Source organism: Esox lucius, chromosome 2, assembly GCF_011004845.1.
Source record: "Esox lucius isolate fEsoLuc1 chromosome 2, fEsoLuc1.pri, whole genome shotgun sequence".
In the NCBI taxonomy this organism is placed as follows: Eukaryota; Metazoa; Chordata; class Actinopteri; order Esociformes; family Esocidae; genus Esox; species Esox lucius.
Window position 1 is genome coordinate 26,522,317 of NC_047570.1, and position 18,935 is coordinate 26,541,251.

General features: G+C 38.9%; 1 protein-coding gene across 1 annotated transcript; it reads left to right on the top strand.

Moving 5' to 3' along the window:
- The first annotated feature begins 490 nt into the window (after positions 1 to 490).
- LOC105022635 (proline-serine-threonine phosphatase-interacting protein 1-like) lies at positions 491 to 18,446 on the top strand. Its single transcript, XM_010891238.4, has 14 exons — positions 491 to 729; positions 1,660 to 1,760; positions 3,068 to 3,142; positions 5,628 to 5,662; positions 5,744 to 5,850; positions 5,937 to 5,999; positions 13,943 to 14,041; positions 14,423 to 14,468; positions 14,802 to 14,881; positions 15,551 to 15,649; positions 15,772 to 15,868; positions 16,067 to 16,163; positions 16,419 to 16,644; positions 18,060 to 18,446. The coding sequence occupies exons 1-14, from the start codon at positions 697 to 699 to the stop codon at positions 18,195 to 18,197; spliced, it is 1,296 nt and encodes a 431-aa protein (XP_010889540.1). The 5' UTR covers positions 491 to 696; the 3' UTR covers positions 18,198 to 18,446.
- Positions 18,447 to 18,935: the final 489 nt, after the last annotated feature.

Here is an 18,935-nt window from a genome sequence, read left to right on the forward strand (position 1 = left end):
TGGATGTACATTTTTTAAATGACATTGAAGAATGGTGTTAATAATGGTTATGGATTTTAGGCAAGAGAAATTGTACAGTTGAGTCATATTGTAAATAGTCTGTAGACCTAGCATAAGGAAGTTATGACCCATGTATTTCCTTAGGTTAACCACTAGGGGACAGTATGTGTTAGCAGCAGCATTTTCCCCCAGCAGATATGATGGCTTTCATAAGCACTTCCAGAGCACATACTGGGTGCTGTTGAAAGACATACCAATAAACACAAATGAAATACGACTATATTTATACAGAGATTATTTAACATGAATCCAATCTGTACATAAATATAATTAACATCCCCATTTAGATATTTTTTCTGACCCAGGGGACCATCTGGTCCCAGCATAGTCTATGAATCCATTCAGAACAGTTTCAGATCTGAGGTTAAGATGATCTATTATTCAAATTATAGTCAAAACTAGCTAGCTGAGTAACAGACTGTGTCTGTGGTTGGTGACATAGGCTACTACTTCCTCATTCAAGCCCAATTCAAAGTTGAACAGTAATAAACTGCTATATACAGCTGAGCCATTCTGGCTTTGGCATATATATTTCTTATCTTCATTCAGGTAACTATTTGTGGTTTAGTTGTTTAGAAGTTGCTACAGTGAATAATAACTTTACATGTTGATGGAATACAAGTATATTACACCATAATGACTGCATTGCTGTTTAAAGATGCCTTTTGGGTAAGTACAACAGTCTGTTGGTATTATTCCAATGTGCTTTAAAAAGATTTTTGCTATATATAAGCTACTACCAAACTCAATAACAGACTTAATATCAGGAAATATTACTATCAGGAAACTGTTGTTGATGACTATTTACAAACATTAAAGTGTTTTGGCGAGTAGTTTATTTTGTTACTGAAAAAGAAACCATTTCAGACAGAACCTGATGTCCACAGCAAAATGCTGAAAACTTATGCACTCACTGCTTTAATAAGTTGCTTAAGATATGCTGTCTGCTAAATTACTTGAATATTAATACATTTAAATGTAATCATGAACTATGAATTATCAAGCTCTGTGGAATAGCTGGAATGGATTTAGTTCAACAATAATGGTTTGTACTGTAAGTGGTTCAACCATTTTACCACAGTTTCAACATTCTTCAATGTCATATTAGGTTAACTGGTGATGAAACATAGCATGTTAGCACAGCTCTCCCCTTGGGCACTGGTTGCTATGGACATCTTCCTGCTAACAGTCGTTATTGCTTTAGCCCTCTTGTTGTATCTGACTGGCTACATTTGCATCTCAGGCAGCTTGCTAATCTTCATACCATAATCTACTTTATCTTCAAACGTAAATATATTACATTGATTTATATTGTGCAGTGTGCTGTTGAACAGTGTTCGATGATAATGTCTGGTCATCCGCCCTCTATTAGGTTTATTGTTGATGCAACACATTTTTCACATTCATATTTTAATCTTAAGTGTGGGTTAGGGTTACACATACCTTGCCCAATCCCTAAACTAGTTTAGCATCCTGTGGACTCTAAATGTAGGGTGTGTGCCAATATAGGAAAACGGAGCTCGTTTGAGTCAAATGAATATTTTGTAACTATTGTTATGTAACTGCCAATTGCAACACTTCTTTGCTGTCTTTCTCTAGGGAGCTGATTTCACTAATAATACGGGCTATGAGGTTATCATGCAGAGATTATGCGATGGGAGGCGGATGTGCAAAGACATGGAGGAACTGCTTAAAATGAGGTAGAATATCTCTGATGTTTTGAAACAAGATTTATGATCACTTTGGGAAAGAAAAGCACATTTTTGTCTATTAAAATTACTTCAAATTGATCAGAAATACAGAGTAGACAGTTTGACATAATGTTGAAAATGAATATTGTACCTGGAAACAGCAGATTGGAATATGTAAATAGGCATACATAAGTTTCATTTTAAAAGGCTATTTGATCATTAGAAAACCATTTTAGAATTATGTTAGCACAGCTGAAAACTGTTGTGCTGATTAAAAAAGCCAAAAAATCTTGCCTTTAGACCAGTTGAGTATCTGGAGCATCAGCACCTCTGGGTTCGTTTACAGGCTCAAAATGGCTAGAAACAAATAACTTTCTTCTGAAACTCAGTCGATTCTTCTTCTGAGAAATGAAGGCTATTCAATGTGAGAAATTGGCAAGAAACTGAAGGTCTCGTACAGTGTTGTGTACTACAATCTTCACAGAATAGCACAAACCGGCTCTAATCAGAATAGAAAGAGGAGTGGGAGGCCCTGGTGCACAACTGAGCAACAGGACAAATACATTAGTGTCCAGTGTGAGAAACAGACAGCTAACAGATCCTCAACTGGCACCTTCATAGATGCTGGAGGAGTGCTTGACGCCATCTATCAAGCATGGTGGAGGCAATGTGGTGGTCAGGGGAGCATTGGTGGTGGTAAAATGGGAGATTTGTGGAGGGTAAATGTGGTTTTGAAGAGGGAAGGCTATCACTCCATTTTGCAACACCATGCAATAGCCTGTGGACAATGCTTGATTGGAGCTCATTTCCTCCTACAACAGGACAATGAACCAAAGCACAGCTCCAAACTATGCAAGAACTATTTAGGGAAGATGCAGTCAGCTGGTATTCTTTCTATAATGGAGTGGTCATTATAGTGGGAGCAGATTGACTGTATGATATGTAAGAAGTGCCCATCAAGCCAATACAATTTGTGGGAGGTGCTTCAGGAAACATGGTGTGAAATCTCATCAGTTTACCTCAACAAATTGACAACTGGAAAGGCATAGGTCTGCAAGGTGGTAATTCCTGCAAATGCATTATTATTAACCTTGTCAATTACTATATTTCCTATTCATTTTGCTATAAATATCTAAGTGATCCCAAACTTTTCAATGGTAATGCACGCTTGGTCAGCAATGATTGCCCAAAAAAATCAGAATGTTCATATAGTAATAACATTTTGCAATATGATGACAAATCTATAGCTATGAATGTATGTTTGTTCATTTCTAGCATCTATGTATCTGTTCGACTGTTATATACCTTTTCAACAGGGCCATGGCAGAGGAGAAGTATGGCAAGGACCTTGTGGCAATAGCCCGTAAAGCTGGGGGACAGTCAGAGATTAGGTAAATGGCTGGTTACATATAGTGATAATATCAATATGTTAATCTAGAGTAACTGCCATGATCCGTTTATATGCAAAGGTGTGTCAAAATGCAGTCATAACAGTTAAAAATTTCCATTGAGGAGATATTGTCACTTTGCTTCACCACAACCACTTCATAAGTAATTTAATACGTAGTTCAAAGAATAAACATAGTGTTATTGTTAGAAAACATGAGTTGTATATTAACAAGAATTAAATGACCGCAACAAATATTTCTAGAGGTTCAGTGAGCTCATTAACATACATGCAAGGTCTGTGGGTGTGTGTGTGTGTGTATATGTGTATATGCAACGTGTGCATGCGACCATCGATCTCAAAATAGCCACCTTTGTGTAATGGTGGTTTCCTGTTCCAGCAGTCAGTCTTGATGTACAAACCAGCCAGTCAACACATACATTCAACACATACAGTGGGGAGAACAAGTATTTGATACACTGCCGATTTTGCAGGTTTTCCCACTTACAAAGCATGTAGAAGTCTGTAATTTTTATCATACTCTTCAACTGTGGGTGACGGAATCAAAAACAAAAATCCAGAAAATCACATTGTATGAAGTAATTAATGTAGTTCTGGGCTGATCCCTCACCTTCCTCATGATCATTGATGCCCCACGAGGTGAGATCTTGCATGGAGCCCCAGACCGATGGAGATTGACCGTCCTCTTGAACTTCTTCCATTTTCAAAAAACTGCGCCAAAAGTTGTTGCCTTCTCACCAAGCTGCTTGTCTATTGTCCTGTAGCCCATCCCAGCCTTGTGCAGGTCTACAATTTTATCCCTGATGTCCTTACACAGCTCTCTGGTCTTGGCCATTGTGGAGAGGTTGGAGTCTGTTTGATTGAGTGTGTGGACAGGTGTCTTTAATACAGGTAATGAGTGGAGAACAGGATGACTTCTTAAAGAGAAGTCTGTTAGAGATGGAATTCTTACTGGTTGGTAGGTGATCAGATACTTATGTCATGCAATCAAATGCAAATAAATTACTTAAAAATCATACAATGTGAATTTCTGATTTTAGATTCCGTCTCTCACAGTTGAAGTGTACCTATGATAAAAATTATAGACCTCTACATGCTTTGTAAGTAGGAAAACCTGCAAAAGAGATGATGGATTAAATGGAAATGGAAAAAGTTTATTCATTTGACCCTAAACACCCCACCACAACAACCATGACTGTGTGGCTGGGAGAAATTTCCTGATTACAAAAAGTCTACTCAGATCGCTTGATTTGTGTTTATGTGAGGGAAAAACAAAACACTAGATAGTGTAGAGAATCATGTTACTGTCCAAAATAGTTATTCTTATGAAACAAATGTAAATTGGAGGACGTAAGCAAAACAAAAAACTCAGTGTGGATATATACAAAACGGCCTTGTGTTTTTATCTTTCATTGATGTATTGAAAGCGTTCGCCACGGTAGACCATGCCCTGCATCTGAGAGATGCATGGATTAGAAAACCTATTCAGACATAAGCACTGTGGTACCTCACAAGCACTGAAGTTACAGCGCAGTTCTGTATCTGCAGGTGCATGCTACGGCTTTGAAATGCAGACACCAGACACCAGACCTAGGCAACCAGAACTTTCAATCAAATTTGCCTGGTTCCTGGGTGCAGACCTCTCAATCTGAAAACAGCACATTATGATTAATTTTTACTATGAGTTACCAAGATATTAAGTAGAAATAAAATGCATCTGGCGATCCAGAGATAAACAAACAGAATGTTGCAGATCAATGCACAATGTTTATAGTTGTCAGGGGAAATATACTGCTTCAGCAGAATTCTCGTGAAAGAGTACAGAGGCCTCGGATGCACCAGTTTTTTAAAAACAGTTTGGAAGGTTATCAGTTGCTGCTGTCAAATTGTTATCTGTAACCTTAACATGGTAGATGCGGTGTATCACTGAGCAAAAACTAAGAGCACCCATTGATCAGTGTGAACCATAGAACTTGCTGAAATTGCCTTCCCTTTGACCTAGAAGACTTTAGCACCTACATATTTGTGAAAAACCCAGCACTTGGGCTACTTCCTAAATAACTTTGCTTTCACATAACTATAAAATCACAATCCTACAGACTCCGATCACAGTCAATACTCTTCTTCACAGTTCCAAGGGCAGGGAATAAGGAAACCTGTAACCTGTAAAGCTTCTTGATCCTTGAATGATGCTTGAAAAACAGGAGGTTTTTGTGATTGTCAAATGTAAAGGTCTGATAGAATGAACAGTCTCCGAGCACTTTAATTGTCTGTAATGTGTTGTATTATGTGTATTATGGAGCCATTGACCGTTTCAGGGTAATCTCTTTCCAGAATCCCATTGCGAAACAAGTTGGTAACTTTAAGATAATCTTTCAGGTTAAATGAACTTAAATAAAAGTAGGGGACACTATACTAGTAACAAACAGCATTTATTTGTCATTGATGAATGCATCTTGTGTTTTCAGCACCTTAAAAGCCTCCTTTGATCAACTTAAAACACGTAAGTTGTTCCCTTCCGACAGCATATCTCCAGAATAAAGGTAAACAAGAATTTACCAGAATAACAGTTTTTCTTTTTCAGAAATTGAAAACATTGGGAATCTGCATATCCAGCTATCTGGAATGTTAAGGGAAGAGGTCAAGAAGATGGAAATATTCAGAGAGCGTCAGAAAGAACAGAGGAAAAAGGTTTAAAAATTTAGTTTTGTAAATATGTTTTGAAAACATTGTGAGCAGCTAACACATTTGAAACATGTTGTTTTGTCCTCATTCAGTTTGAGGGAATAATGGAGAAGGTCCAGAAGATGAAGGTGTCCTTGTACAGAAAAACCATGGAGGTAGGCATGTTATTCATTCAGGAAATAACATACTTAGTACACTCAAACAGATGCTCCTACCATCGGAATGTTCAGTTTGATACTTACTATGCTGTGTCATTTAGACCCCCCCCACCCCCTGAAAAAAGAACTGAAATTCGAAGTTCAGTTCTAATGTCATGTAATATAACGTTCCATCTTAATAAATGTATGGGGATTGTTCACACCAGACCACGAGAAATTTGCACTCTGTCAAGGACATACACAGAACTATCTGAAAGAATTAGCAATATGTGTATTAATCTGGATTTACTGTACATTTCCATAGACATCAAATATCACTAATTCTATCATTTTTTTCTTCATGTATTCATTCCACTATAATTGAGTAAAATGTACATTATTTTCAGAACCAGCACTTTTAGCACACAATTTTTCCTGATAAGGGTGAATAACAATATAATTCGGTTAACATTTCTATATGTTCAGTTAAACCATTCAATCTCTAATAGTTAACACAAACATACTGTATGCATAACATTTGAAGGTACTGTTTTAATGAAACATTTGAAGTTACGATTTGAAAAATAACTTAACAGGATTGAATGAAGCATAGCAGGATGGAAAACAATAGCAACAATTGTAATTTAACATGTCTAAACATACATGAAACATGGATATTAAGTAAATACAGTATCTCACAAAAGAGAGTACACCCCTCATCTTTTTGCAAATATTTGATTATATCTTTTCGTGTGACAACACTGAGGAAATGACAGTTTGCTACAATTTAAATGAGTGAGTGTTCAGCTTGTATAACAGTGTTAATTTGCTGCCCCCTCAAAATAACTCAACACATAGCCATTAATGGCTAAACCGCTGACAACAAAAGTGAGTACACCCTTAAGGGATATTGTCCAAATTTGGCCCAGTTAGCCATTTTCCCTCCCCAGTGTCATGTGACCCATTAGCGTTACAGGGTCTCAGGTGTGAATGTGGAGCAGGTGTGTTAAATTTGGTGTCATTGCACACTCCCTCATACTGGTCACTGGAAATTCAACATGGCACCTCATGGCAAAGAACTCTCTGAGGATCTGAAAAAAATAATTGTTGCTCTACATTAAGATGGCCTAGGCTATAAGAAGATTGCCAAGACCCTGAAACTGAGCTGCAGCACAGTGGCCAAGACCATACAGCGGTTTAACAGGACAGGTTCCAATCAGAACAGGACTCGCCATGGTGGACCTAAGAAGTTGAGTACACATGCTCAGCATCATATCCAGAGGTTGTCTTTGGGAAATAGACATATGAGTGTGTCCAGCATTGCTGCAGAGGTTGAGGGGGGGGTCAGCCTGTCAGTGCTCAGACCATACGCCGCACACTGCATCAAATTGGTCTGCATGGCTGTCGTCCCAGAATCAAGCCTCTTCTAAGAGGCACAACAAAGCCGGCAAATTGTTTGCTGAAGATTATCAGACTAAGGACATGGATTACTGGAACCATGTCCTGTGGTCTGATGAGACCAAGATAAACGTGTTTGGTTCAGATGGTGTCAAGTCTGTGTTGCGGCAACCAGGTGAGGAGTACAAAGACAAGTGTGTCTTGCCTATAGTCAAGCATGGTGGTGGGAGTGTCATGGTCTGAGGCTGCATGAGTGCTGCCGGCACTGGGGAGCTACAGTTCATTGAGTGAACCATGAATGCCAACATGTACTGTATCATACAGAAGCAGAGCATGATCCCCTCCCTTCAGAGACTGGGCAGCAGGGCAGTATTCCAACATGATAACGACCCCAAACTCACCTCCAAGATGACCACTGCTTTGTTTAAGAAGCTGAGGGTAAAGGTGATGGACTGGCCAAGCATGTCTCCAGACCAAAACCCTATTGAGCATCTGTGGGACATCCTCAAAGGTGAAGGTGAAGGTGAAGGTGGAGGAGTGCAAGGTCACTAACATCCACCAGATCCGTGATGTCGTCATGGAGGAGTGGAAGAGGACTCCAGTGGCAACCTGTGAAGCTCTGGCAAATTCCATGCCCAAGTGGGATAAGGCAGCGCTGGATAATGATGATGGCCACACAGAATATTGACACTTTGGGCCCAGTTTCGACATTTTCACATTGCCAGCAGTTTTAATGGCGGTGTGTTGTGTTATTTTGAGGGGACAGCAAATTGACACTGTTATACAAGCTGTACTCTCACTACTTTACATTGTAGCAAAGTGTAATTTCTTCAGTGTTGTCACATGAAAAGATATAATCAAATATTTGCAAAAATGTGAGAGGTGTACTCACTTTTGTGAGATACTGCACCAATAGATACAGACATTACTCAGTCATTTCTCTTACGTTTTCAAGAAGGAGCAGGACACAGTCGTGGAGTACATGAAAGAACATTTTTAATCCAAAGATTTACTTGTAATGGAACAAAGACATCACAAGCAACGATGACCAACACAGAGACGGGAAACTGGGCAGACTAAATAGGTTGATGATAAAGGCCATGCCCGCCTGCTACAATTTCAGATATTTTCTAGTAACATTTTCCCTCTGTTGAGGACATGTTCCATCTTCTAAACAGGATTGTCATTTCAGGGATAAGTTAGTCCTATCTCTGTGAGTGAGCTACTCCATGAAACATACAGTGTTTTTCGAATAGAAAATATGGAATGTGAAATACAGAATAACTTGGTGGGGAAATGTATGACACATACTAACATCATGAAATACTGACAAATATATTGAACCAATATGCAGTTACTCAGCTTTGAGCAGTGGTTTTCCCATCTATAAAATGTGCATATTTCCCGTATGTGATGTCATTGTGGTAATTTTATTTTATTTTTATTAAAGGAGAACTACTAGAACCTAAGAGTGGAATGGGATTTCAGGGACACACATCAAGTATCAAATTTAATAATAAAAATATTAATAATTAATACAATATTAATGGGGAAATAATTTTTGATTAGACAGATTTTAACTAGGACTATAAAATAAAGAAGGAAGATTTAATGTTTTATTTTATTCCTTACATTTCTCATAGAAGATAATGAGTAACACCTTGGGACATTCACTGGAAAGGTGAACGTCAATATTTTTTAGTGATTTAAAACTTAAGAACACCTGCCCTGAAATAAATTTGGAATTTACATTTTCATTAAACTGAATAAGAATTAATATTTGTCAGAAATGGCACTGGATGGTAGGAATGGGCCGTGAGATTTCCAGTGTTATATTTAGAAAAGGTGTCTGGCTACCCCTTAGATGTGAGTGAGCTGTCTAAGAGAATACACATCACAGCGCAATGCTGAAGAAACTGCACATAGACACCTACACCACACGTGCAGAGAGCTCCCCAGATTCATTGGAACCCTTGGCAAAGATAACAAAAAATTGTCTTTCAAAATATGAGAGATAGTCTATCTTTTAATTCAAGTAAAATTGTTCAAAGAAAAAATTATCGTAAAAAAAAATTACGTGTCACTATTATCACCCCAACATTTAGTATTTTGTGTACTGTCGCCTTGTCATGATAACAGCGTTCATACTTCTCTAATGCTATTATACTGTATATTGGATTAGGTGGGAGAACACATACTGTAGGTCTACAAAAATGTTTCTCATTTAGTTTGTATGTTATTACCTTCCCCATGTTGATAGACTTTGAGTTTGGCATGCATGTTCATAACCTTGTATTTTTACCCCAGTGAAACAGGAAGTCATGGATGACCATTTCAGAGTTCCCAATAACTCTGATGAAACAGAAAACATATGTATATACAGCTCTGGAAAAAATTAAGAGTCCTCTGCAAAATTATCAGTTCCTCTGGTTTTACCATTCATAGGTATGTGTTTGAGTAAAATGAAGAGTTTTGTTTTATTTTATAAACTACTGACAAGATTACTCCCAAATTCCAAACAAACAAATTGTCATTTATTTGTCAAAATAACCAAAACATTTTGATTTGTTTTCAGACCTCAAATAATGCAAAGAAAACAAATTCATTTTCCACAATAAAATACAAATGTTTTAATTTAGGAAAAGTTCAGAAATCAATATTTGGTGGAATAACCCAAATTTTTAACCACAGCTTTCATGCGTCTTAATACGCTCTCCACCAGTCTGTCACATTGCTGTTGGATTACTTTATGCCATGTTGGATTGCTGTTGGATTACTTTATAGCATCAACAAGGCATTTTCGCCCACAGGACTGCTGCATACTGGATGTTTTTCCCTTTTCACACCATTCTTTGTAAACCCTAGAAATGGTTGTGCGTGAAAATCCCAGTAACTGAGCAGATTGTGAAATACTCAGCCCGGCCCGTCTGGCACCAACAACCATGCCATGCTCAACATTGCTTAAATCACCTTTCTTTCCCATTCTGACATTCAGTTTGGAGTTCAGGAGATTGTCTTGACCAGGACCACACCCCTAAATGCATTGAAGCAACAGCCATGTGATTGGTTGATTAGATAATTGCATTAATGTGAAATTGAACAGGTGTTTCTAATAATCCTTTAGGTGAGTGTATATTGCAATCATAGACATTTCCATTAGATTATGTTAATAAAGATCTGTAGGGTTTGTCAATATACATACATACATTTACATATATTTAAAATATAAATATAATATGTAGCTCAAATTGCTGAAAAAGTTAATGCGGGTACTGATAGAAAGGTTGCAGTTGGTTGCGCATGGGGCTGCGTAGTGGCAGACCAGTCAGGGTGTCCATGCTGACCCTGTCCACTGCTGAAAGTGCCTACAATGGGTACAATGTGCATCAGAACTGGACCACAGAGCAATGGAAGAATGTGGCCTTGTCTGATGAATCACAATTTATTTTACATCACATGGATGGTCAGGTGCATGTGCTTTGCTTACCTGGAGAATACATGGCACCAGGATGCACAATGGGAAGGAGGCAAGCCGGTGGAGGCAGTGTGATACTTCAGCAATGTTCTGCTGGGGAATCTTGGGTCCGGCCATTCATGTGGATGTTACTTTGACACGTACCACCTACCTAAGCATTGTTGCAGACCATGTCCACCCTTTTATGGCAACAGTATTCCCAGATGGCATTGGCCTCTTTCAACAGGATAATGTAGCCTGCCACAAAGCAAAAATGGTTCAGGGATGGTTTGAGGAACACAACAATGATTTCAAGGTGTTGACTTGGCCTCCAAATTCCCCAGATCTCAATCCAATTAAGCATCCAATTAAGGACTTGTTTGTCAAACACAATTAAGGTTGTGTTTGACAAACAAGTCCAATCCATAGAGACCCCAGGGCTGTTTTGGTGGCAATAGGGGGACCAACACAATATTTGGCAGGTAGTCATAATGGTTGATCAGTACATTTTGAGTATAAAATCAATGATGAACAACAATTAAATGTTTCCATAGTTTTTAATGATTTCATGCCAATATCTTTTTTTAGGGCAATGGCATCATTGTAATGGGGAACTGGTAGGATAGGACAAGCATTGAAAATATGAGTTTCGGGCTTCTGAATGGTGCAGCAGAAAAGTAATTGCCTTCAAATACACGTGTCACCGGGAGACCAGCACCATCTCTGTATACCCAATGCAAGATCCATTGGTTGACGTTTATTTAGAAAACCCTCAGAGGCCACAGTGAAACCACATCCTGCACATATAGTACTATCTCTGATTGTTTGTGCTTTGACACATTCAAAGACATACAAAAGATGTTACACCTTTACCTGCTGCCAGTGTCTCGTCTGTGCTTTGTGCTCTGCTTAGCTATGTTTGTGTATATGGTATGTAGCTGAAAAGTTGTCGTCACATTATTTTGCTACCACTTTATGTTGTTGTGTTGTATGTTGGATCTTCTGCTGTGTTGGCGTTTGCAATTTTCTACCACACCACTCCCCAATAGGTATTATAGGCACATGAGTAGATCTCAACATCCAGGTTTAAAGCAGACACTACCAGCTCGATGTATAAACCGAAACATAAATGAAATACACTGGAGTCATAAGTTAGCTAACTAGCTACTCTTCTGATACAAATGGCTTGGGGTTGGTTAACTAGTTCCTAACACCAGCATCTGTCACTAGCTAGCTTTTAGCTACATTAACTGGACTAGCCATGCTAGTGATTGGACTGTCAAACTTATAAAATACTGCTCAGTGTTGCACAAAACACCTTGGATAGAAATAAACTGGTACATTGTAAACAATTGTTTACAGACCCTGTCCAGAGATGGGCAAAGATACATCAAAATGTATTTAAAATAATTTTAAGTGTATCAAAATAAACTACAAAACAGAGCACCCACACCATGTATAAAATAAACTACTGTATTTTTGTATTTTAAAAATACTGAAAATACTTTTACGAGGGAGCAAGAAATCACTTTGCAAACTCTCCATCTATCAGTCTATTTGATCTATCCCTCCACCAGTACACTGAATCAGTTGACTAAGTAAACAATGTTTGATAGCAACAGATTCTTTTCTGCTTAACGAGTCATGCGATAAATCCAACATAAGCAACCAGTTAAGAGATCAAATATTCACATAACCCTGTGATCACAAAGATGAAGGTTAGTTTTGAAGTAACCAACAGTTTAATGTTTAACTAACTGTTTGCTATACAGTCTCACTCAAGGCTGGTGCACCAACCCACGTGCCGATTGTTTTTGTGGTTTTCCTGGAGCATGGACCCACACATCCCCGGATAAAAGCAAGGGATGACGCATCACTTACATAGTATCGTGTTTGTCTGTTTGTATTTTGTGTCTTTTTTGTGTGAGTTTGTGTGATTGAGTGTGGAATGAGGCATTAGAAAATGAAAAAAAGGGAAAAAAGTGGGGGTGCAGAAATTATGCTAATAATCACAATATTCACCATTGACTTGGTTGACATTAATTACTGACCTGCAAAAACAGTTTGCTACTGACTCATAATTGTATCCTAATTGAATGACTTGGTGTTTGGTAATGAATAGCCTACTTCACATCAGCAACAATGACTCAGTGACAAACAAGTAATTCGTAAGATGACAACTGATGGCACCTTTATTCATAGCAACTAGTTTCAAAGTAATTAATCATTTGATTGTTAATCATAAATAAAATAAAAAATGATGTGTAAGGCAGTCATTCATGTAATGGTATGCAAAATCATGATCCTACTAAACAGCTACTTCAGGGTACAATCTCATACAGTATCTCATATCTTCGTGCACAACCGACAAAAACTTAACATACTGTAGGCTGAAAGTAGCAAGCTAACGTTAACTGTGAGGGCTGCAACTTGGTTAAAATAGTTAGCCAGAACATTGCGTAAATAAGTAAACGATTTAGCCTAGTCTACTAAACGAACACCAAAACTTAACATGAACTGTTAAAAATGGTGGCAATGTATGCTAAAAATCGATGGAACGCTGGCAACCTACAAGTTTCCCACCTTGACCTTCTTATTTCAAAAACATTCTGATCTCAACAAATCTAGGCAAATTACTGAGTAGGCACCAGTCAGTAGCCTTTTTATGATGTCATCTTGTAGACTTCTCACAAAGTATTTTACAGTATTTTTTTACTAAACACTAGCGTATTTTTGATGCAATATATGAAGCCCTTTCCATCAACCATATCAAATAAAAATTACAAATTCTTACTTTGTATTTGAATTACAAATTTCAAATACATGTACCATAAATACAGCCCATCCCTGATCTAGTCCACTGATGGAGATTCTGACCTTGTACAGATGCATAGCTAGTATGTATGTAGACCTACATGAATCAGGGATTATATAAAAGCTGTTTCAAGCTATCATATCATTCAAGCTATAATCACTGTAACTCTGACATTCAGAGTTATGTGCTGTTTTAAAGAGGTTTAATGTATTCTTGTATAAAACATTAGTCACAAGAGACCATTGTAGCTGCAACAACGATGACACCCTGGGTGTCTCTTTTGTACATCTCTAGTCTAAGAAGGCCTATGAGCAGAAATGCAAAGAAGCGGATGATGCAGAGCAGGTCGCTGACAGGTTCGGCTCATCAACAACCTCCAAGCAGTCGGAGAAGGTAACAGCATCAGCCAAACCCATGGAGCCACACACACAGCCACAACACTAATCAGTCAGAGAACCAGCATTATTTTATGTTGTGCACTTCAATATTGTAGTGCTTCTGCAACTCAACTGCTCTGTTTTAGAAGGTATTTACAATTCAACTGACAACCAAGTAATGGAAAGTCCAGGAATTTTGTTTTCTATTTATTGGAAAACTTTGTCCAGTGGGTTTTCTAAAGGAACAGATGGTTCACAGAGCAAAGAGAGCACATCCTGGTCATTTGTTTAAAGGAGAACTGAGTATCTATTGTTTCTGGTAGCAACCAATTTTTAAGCAGTCATATTTAGCTTCAGAACATGATCAGTTCCTCTCTGGCCTGGTTTTCTTTCACAGGTACAACACAAAGTCAAGCAATGCAGACAAGCTGCCACTGAAGCAGGTCTGATTTTACATCAACATTTTTGTAATTTATCAGGAAACTCATGGCTTGAGTCATAAAAATCCCCTATGGGAATGAAACCTATAACCCTGGTGTTTAAAGCGCCTGCTCTATCAACTGAGCTACAGTGGATCTAACAATAGTTACATGACACTGTACTTTTGTTTGTTTCTGATAATATCAAGTACTGAATAAATGAATGAATCAATCTATAATTCCATTATTATGTTCTTGATTATTGGATAAAATACATTTGGATAAAAGTCATTGGATAAAAAGAAAGCTTTGGTCATGTGCAACAAATTCTAATTATTTTGTCTTCCACCCATTCAGGGAACCAATACTTGTCGAATATCGAGCAGCTTGAGAAAGTGCGTCATGACTGGGAGGAAACACACAAGAGCACGTGTGAGGTTAGGGATCTCACTTGGTTACATTGCAATGAAACACCCAAAACTCTACACGGAACACTGGCTGCCTGAATAGGCCTGTATTTGTAAAAATGTACATACTGTACATCTACATTAATTGGTTAGTACAGGTCATTTACAGAAAAGCACAGTGCCTCTCATTGTAAATGCACAACACTGAATGTGAAAAGCTTTACCCCGAGTACTGTTTAGTATATCTACAGTTTGTCAAGCTTTTTTATATACCCTTTTTATAGAACTGTTAACTTCCTTAAGCTTTTTTTTTTCTGTAGTTAGCTTGTACTAAGTGATCATGTTTGAGACTTTGCCTTCACAGAAAAGCAGATGCTAAAAATAATGACACCAAATAATATTAGAATTTCCGTGGTACATCATTTAGTTTGGGTAAAACAGGCTAAGCGATTGGCTTCTGTCTTGGATTTGACTGAATTTTTTACTCACACAAAGTGTAAATAAAATGCAAAATGGGGGATTCCATGAATAACATGTTTTTTTAACACAAACAGAAAGCTAGGGAGAACAGAATGCAATGTTCTGCCACCTCATCTGCAAGACAGAATTTTTTTTGCAAATCACTTTCGGGCAAGATTGTAGCATTGTAGGGAAAGAAGGCATGGAGTTTGTACTGTATGTGTGTCTCTGCTGTTCCAGGTGTTTCAGCAGCTAGAGGCAGACCGCATTACTGTCCTGAGATGTGTAATGTGGGACCACTGTAATCACTTCTCCATGCAGTGTGTCAAAGACGACGAGGTGAGCTCAACAAAACACCCACAATTCAGACAATCAAAAGGTATCGCCAGGTTATGGATGGAAACACGAACATCTGTCTCCGCTCAACTCCATTTGAACCAGTACGTACCATTTTCTTGTAGTCTTACGACGAGGTGAGGAAGATTCTGGAGAATTGTGACATCACAGTAGATAACAACTGTTTCATAGAGATGAAGACAACAGGTTCAAGTCCACCAGGTGAGTGCTCTGTGAATAAAGGAAGAGAGCCTAACGGGCCAGGGAGTGCTGGTATCATTGCCACCAATGGCAAAACTGTAAACGGTTCAGAATTTAACAGTTCCTGCCATAGATAGGACATTTCCCAATAATGTTGACCATATACATTCTCTATCTGCTGTCCTGAATTACCACAAACTTCCTTCCTCATCTCACTAGACCCAGTTGTGTTTGAGAACTACTATGACAGGGAGCCGTGGCCAACCGGGGACAGCAATGGCAGTGCTCGCTTTGGAGGTGGAGGGGTTATAAAAAGGTCTGGTATCATGGGACTCATGGGGACAGTCTTCAGAGTAACAATTAAGCTTAGTTTTGAACTCTCATACAGTGAACTGTAAGGTTTTTTTTTTTTATACTAAAGGACTACAGTTAATAGTATCGGGGAAACAAACACTCTGTAAAACTGGAATAACAAAATGTATCTACAAAATTGTTATACGGTGCACATTATATCCTATCATTTGACGGTCATCAACAGATTAGTGTTTGAGCATGTAAAATATGTTTGTAGGTTTTCCAATCTCTTGCCACGGAATTCTGGTTCGAAGATGAGCATCAGTGATGGTTCAAATGTGCATTCATTAGCGCCACCTAGTGTTCAGACAGTACCTGACAGCTCAGATGGAGTGTATGCATCCATACCTGGCTTCCAGCCCGCAGCGACAGCAACTGTGCCTGCTGTGACAACTGACGAGGATGAGGATAACTTCATAGTGCTCTACAATTACTCTGCACAGGTGAGTCTTATACACACGGTTAGAGGGGTGCGGCTTAAGGTGTGACGTCATGCTGTTAAAAAAAATTCAGGGAGAACTTAAATCACACTTCGGGTCTCGATGAACGATATACAGCTCCGGAAAAAATTAAGAGAACACGGCACCTTTATCTTTCCTTTCCAAAAAAGGTGAAAAGGAAGGTTTTGGAACAGGGAAACAGGGAAAGGTGCAATGGTCTCTTAATTGTTTCTTTTTTTCTTTTTTCTGAGCTGTATATTTAAGATCAAAAACTCGACTGTACATTGTGTAATTTGTTGAGAACAAAATGACGTCGCAATGGTCGATAGAAACCAAAATCACCAACCGATTGAGGGCTGGATTTAACCTCACACCCATAATCTACGTCAATCAAAGTAAGACTGTTCCAACTTGCATTCATTTCATCATGGCCACTCATAACATGACTCAGAATGCACTCCGGACAACGTCTGGGCTTGCTCCTGATGAGATGGTTTCCTGGGGGATCTCCTCCTTGATGGCGTCCTGGGGGATCTCCACCCAGACCTGGATCATGGCATCAGTGAGCTCCTGGACAGTCTGTGGCGCTTCTTGGCGGCATCGGATGCACCGATACATGACGTCCAAGCGGTTCTCAATTGGATTCAGGTCTGGGGAACCTGAGGGCCAGTCAATGGCATCTATGCCGTCGTCATCTAGGAACTGCCTACACACTCTGACCACATGAGGACGGGCATTGTCCTGCACCAGGAGGAACCCAGGGCCACTGAACCAGTGTAAGTGACGAGAACGAGGCACCAATGGCGGACCTGCCAATTCTGGTGCTCTCTGGCAAATGCCAAATGTCCTGCACGGTGCTGGGCTGTGAGCACAGGTCCCACAAGAGGACATCAGGCCCTCATGCCACCCTCATGGAGTCTGTTTCTCAAAGTTTGGTCAGAAACATGCACACCAGCAGCCCACTGGAGGTAATTTAGTAGGGCTCTGGCAGTGCTCCTCCTATTCCACATCACACAAAGGAGCAGATGATGATCTTGCTGCCGGGTCGATGCCCCAACCTGAATTGCCTCATGCTATCAATAATGATAAGGACACTAGCAAAACGCAAAACTAGAGAAGAATCAGCCAGGAAGGATAAGGAGAGAGCAATTGTCTGTGGTCACCACCTGCAAAACCATTCCCCCTTTGGGGGTTGTCTCGCTGTTGCCTCTCCTGTTCACCTGTTGTCCCTTTCATTTGCACCAGAAAAGGTGACATTGATTCACAATCACTTATGCTTCCTAACTGGACAGATTGATATCCCTGAGGTTTAACTGACTTATATAAGCACTTATTTGAAAGATTCAGAGCTATATGTTTATAAGCCATTACAGTAATTCAAAGTCTGATACTAACAATATATGTCTTGTACTCCCAAGGACCAAGATGAGCTGTCTGTCTCTGTAGGTGAAGTGGTAGTGGTAATAGAACAGGGTGAAGACGGCTGGTGGACAGTGGAGAGGAACGGACAAGCTGGACTAGTCCCTGGCTCATACCTAGCCAAAGTCCAAACTTAGAGACATTCATTCATTCATGAACATACATGTATATATAGAGATATATTTCAATGCAGAGTACACCCTCTGAAATGTTTCTGTCTTAGCTGACATTGATATTACAGACAAAGTAAAATAATTGAACAAACAACACTGGAAAACTACACCTTTTCATAATTTATTTAATTAGATCCGAAATGCAATTTTCTTAGGTGAAAATATTAGTACGCCCCTACCGTCTTCATTCAATCAATTGGCAAAACAGGTGTCATGATGATTAAATAATCACATTAATTAGGGGTTAGCTTAATGAGTAGAAACTTTGTTTGCTCCCAACCACAGAGGTGTGAAGTAACTTTTATTTTGCTTTGTATTAAACAAAGGCCGCAATGTTATTTTCTTTATATTATGTTATCAAATGTCCATGTCCAAATATATACAACTTTTCAGGGGGTGTATACCTAACTGTACACTGTAGTTAAGGTTCTAGATGAAGTCCTGCTTTCTCAAATGTTATGATCCTTCATTAAGTGAGAACTCTCCAGTAAGATTCTCCAGCAGTACAGATTACTCACAAACGCAACTTTGAACATAAGTCATGAGTTTGTTTCCGGTTATGAGAATATCATTCATCCAATAGGCCAAACGCCATAGTCAATGGTTTATATGTACAGTGGGGAGAACTATTTAACACACTGCTGATTTTGCAGGTTTTCCCACTTACATAGCATGTAGAAGTCTGTAATTGTTATTTATTTT

Bases quoted from the DNA above. Each gene is read 5' to 3' on its own strand.
- LOC105022635 (XM_010891238.4), top strand. From the start codon at position 697: ATGACTGCATTGCTGTTTAAAGATGCCTTTTGG. The intron at 14,469-14,801 runs GTCTGATTTTAC...CCACCCATTCAG, and splicing joins ACAAGCTGCCACTGAAGCAG to GGAACCAATACTTGTCGAAT. The intron at 14,882-15,550 runs GTTAGGGATCTC...CTGCTGTTCCAG, and splicing joins CACACAAGAGCACGTGTGAG to GTGTTTCAGCAGCTAGAGGC.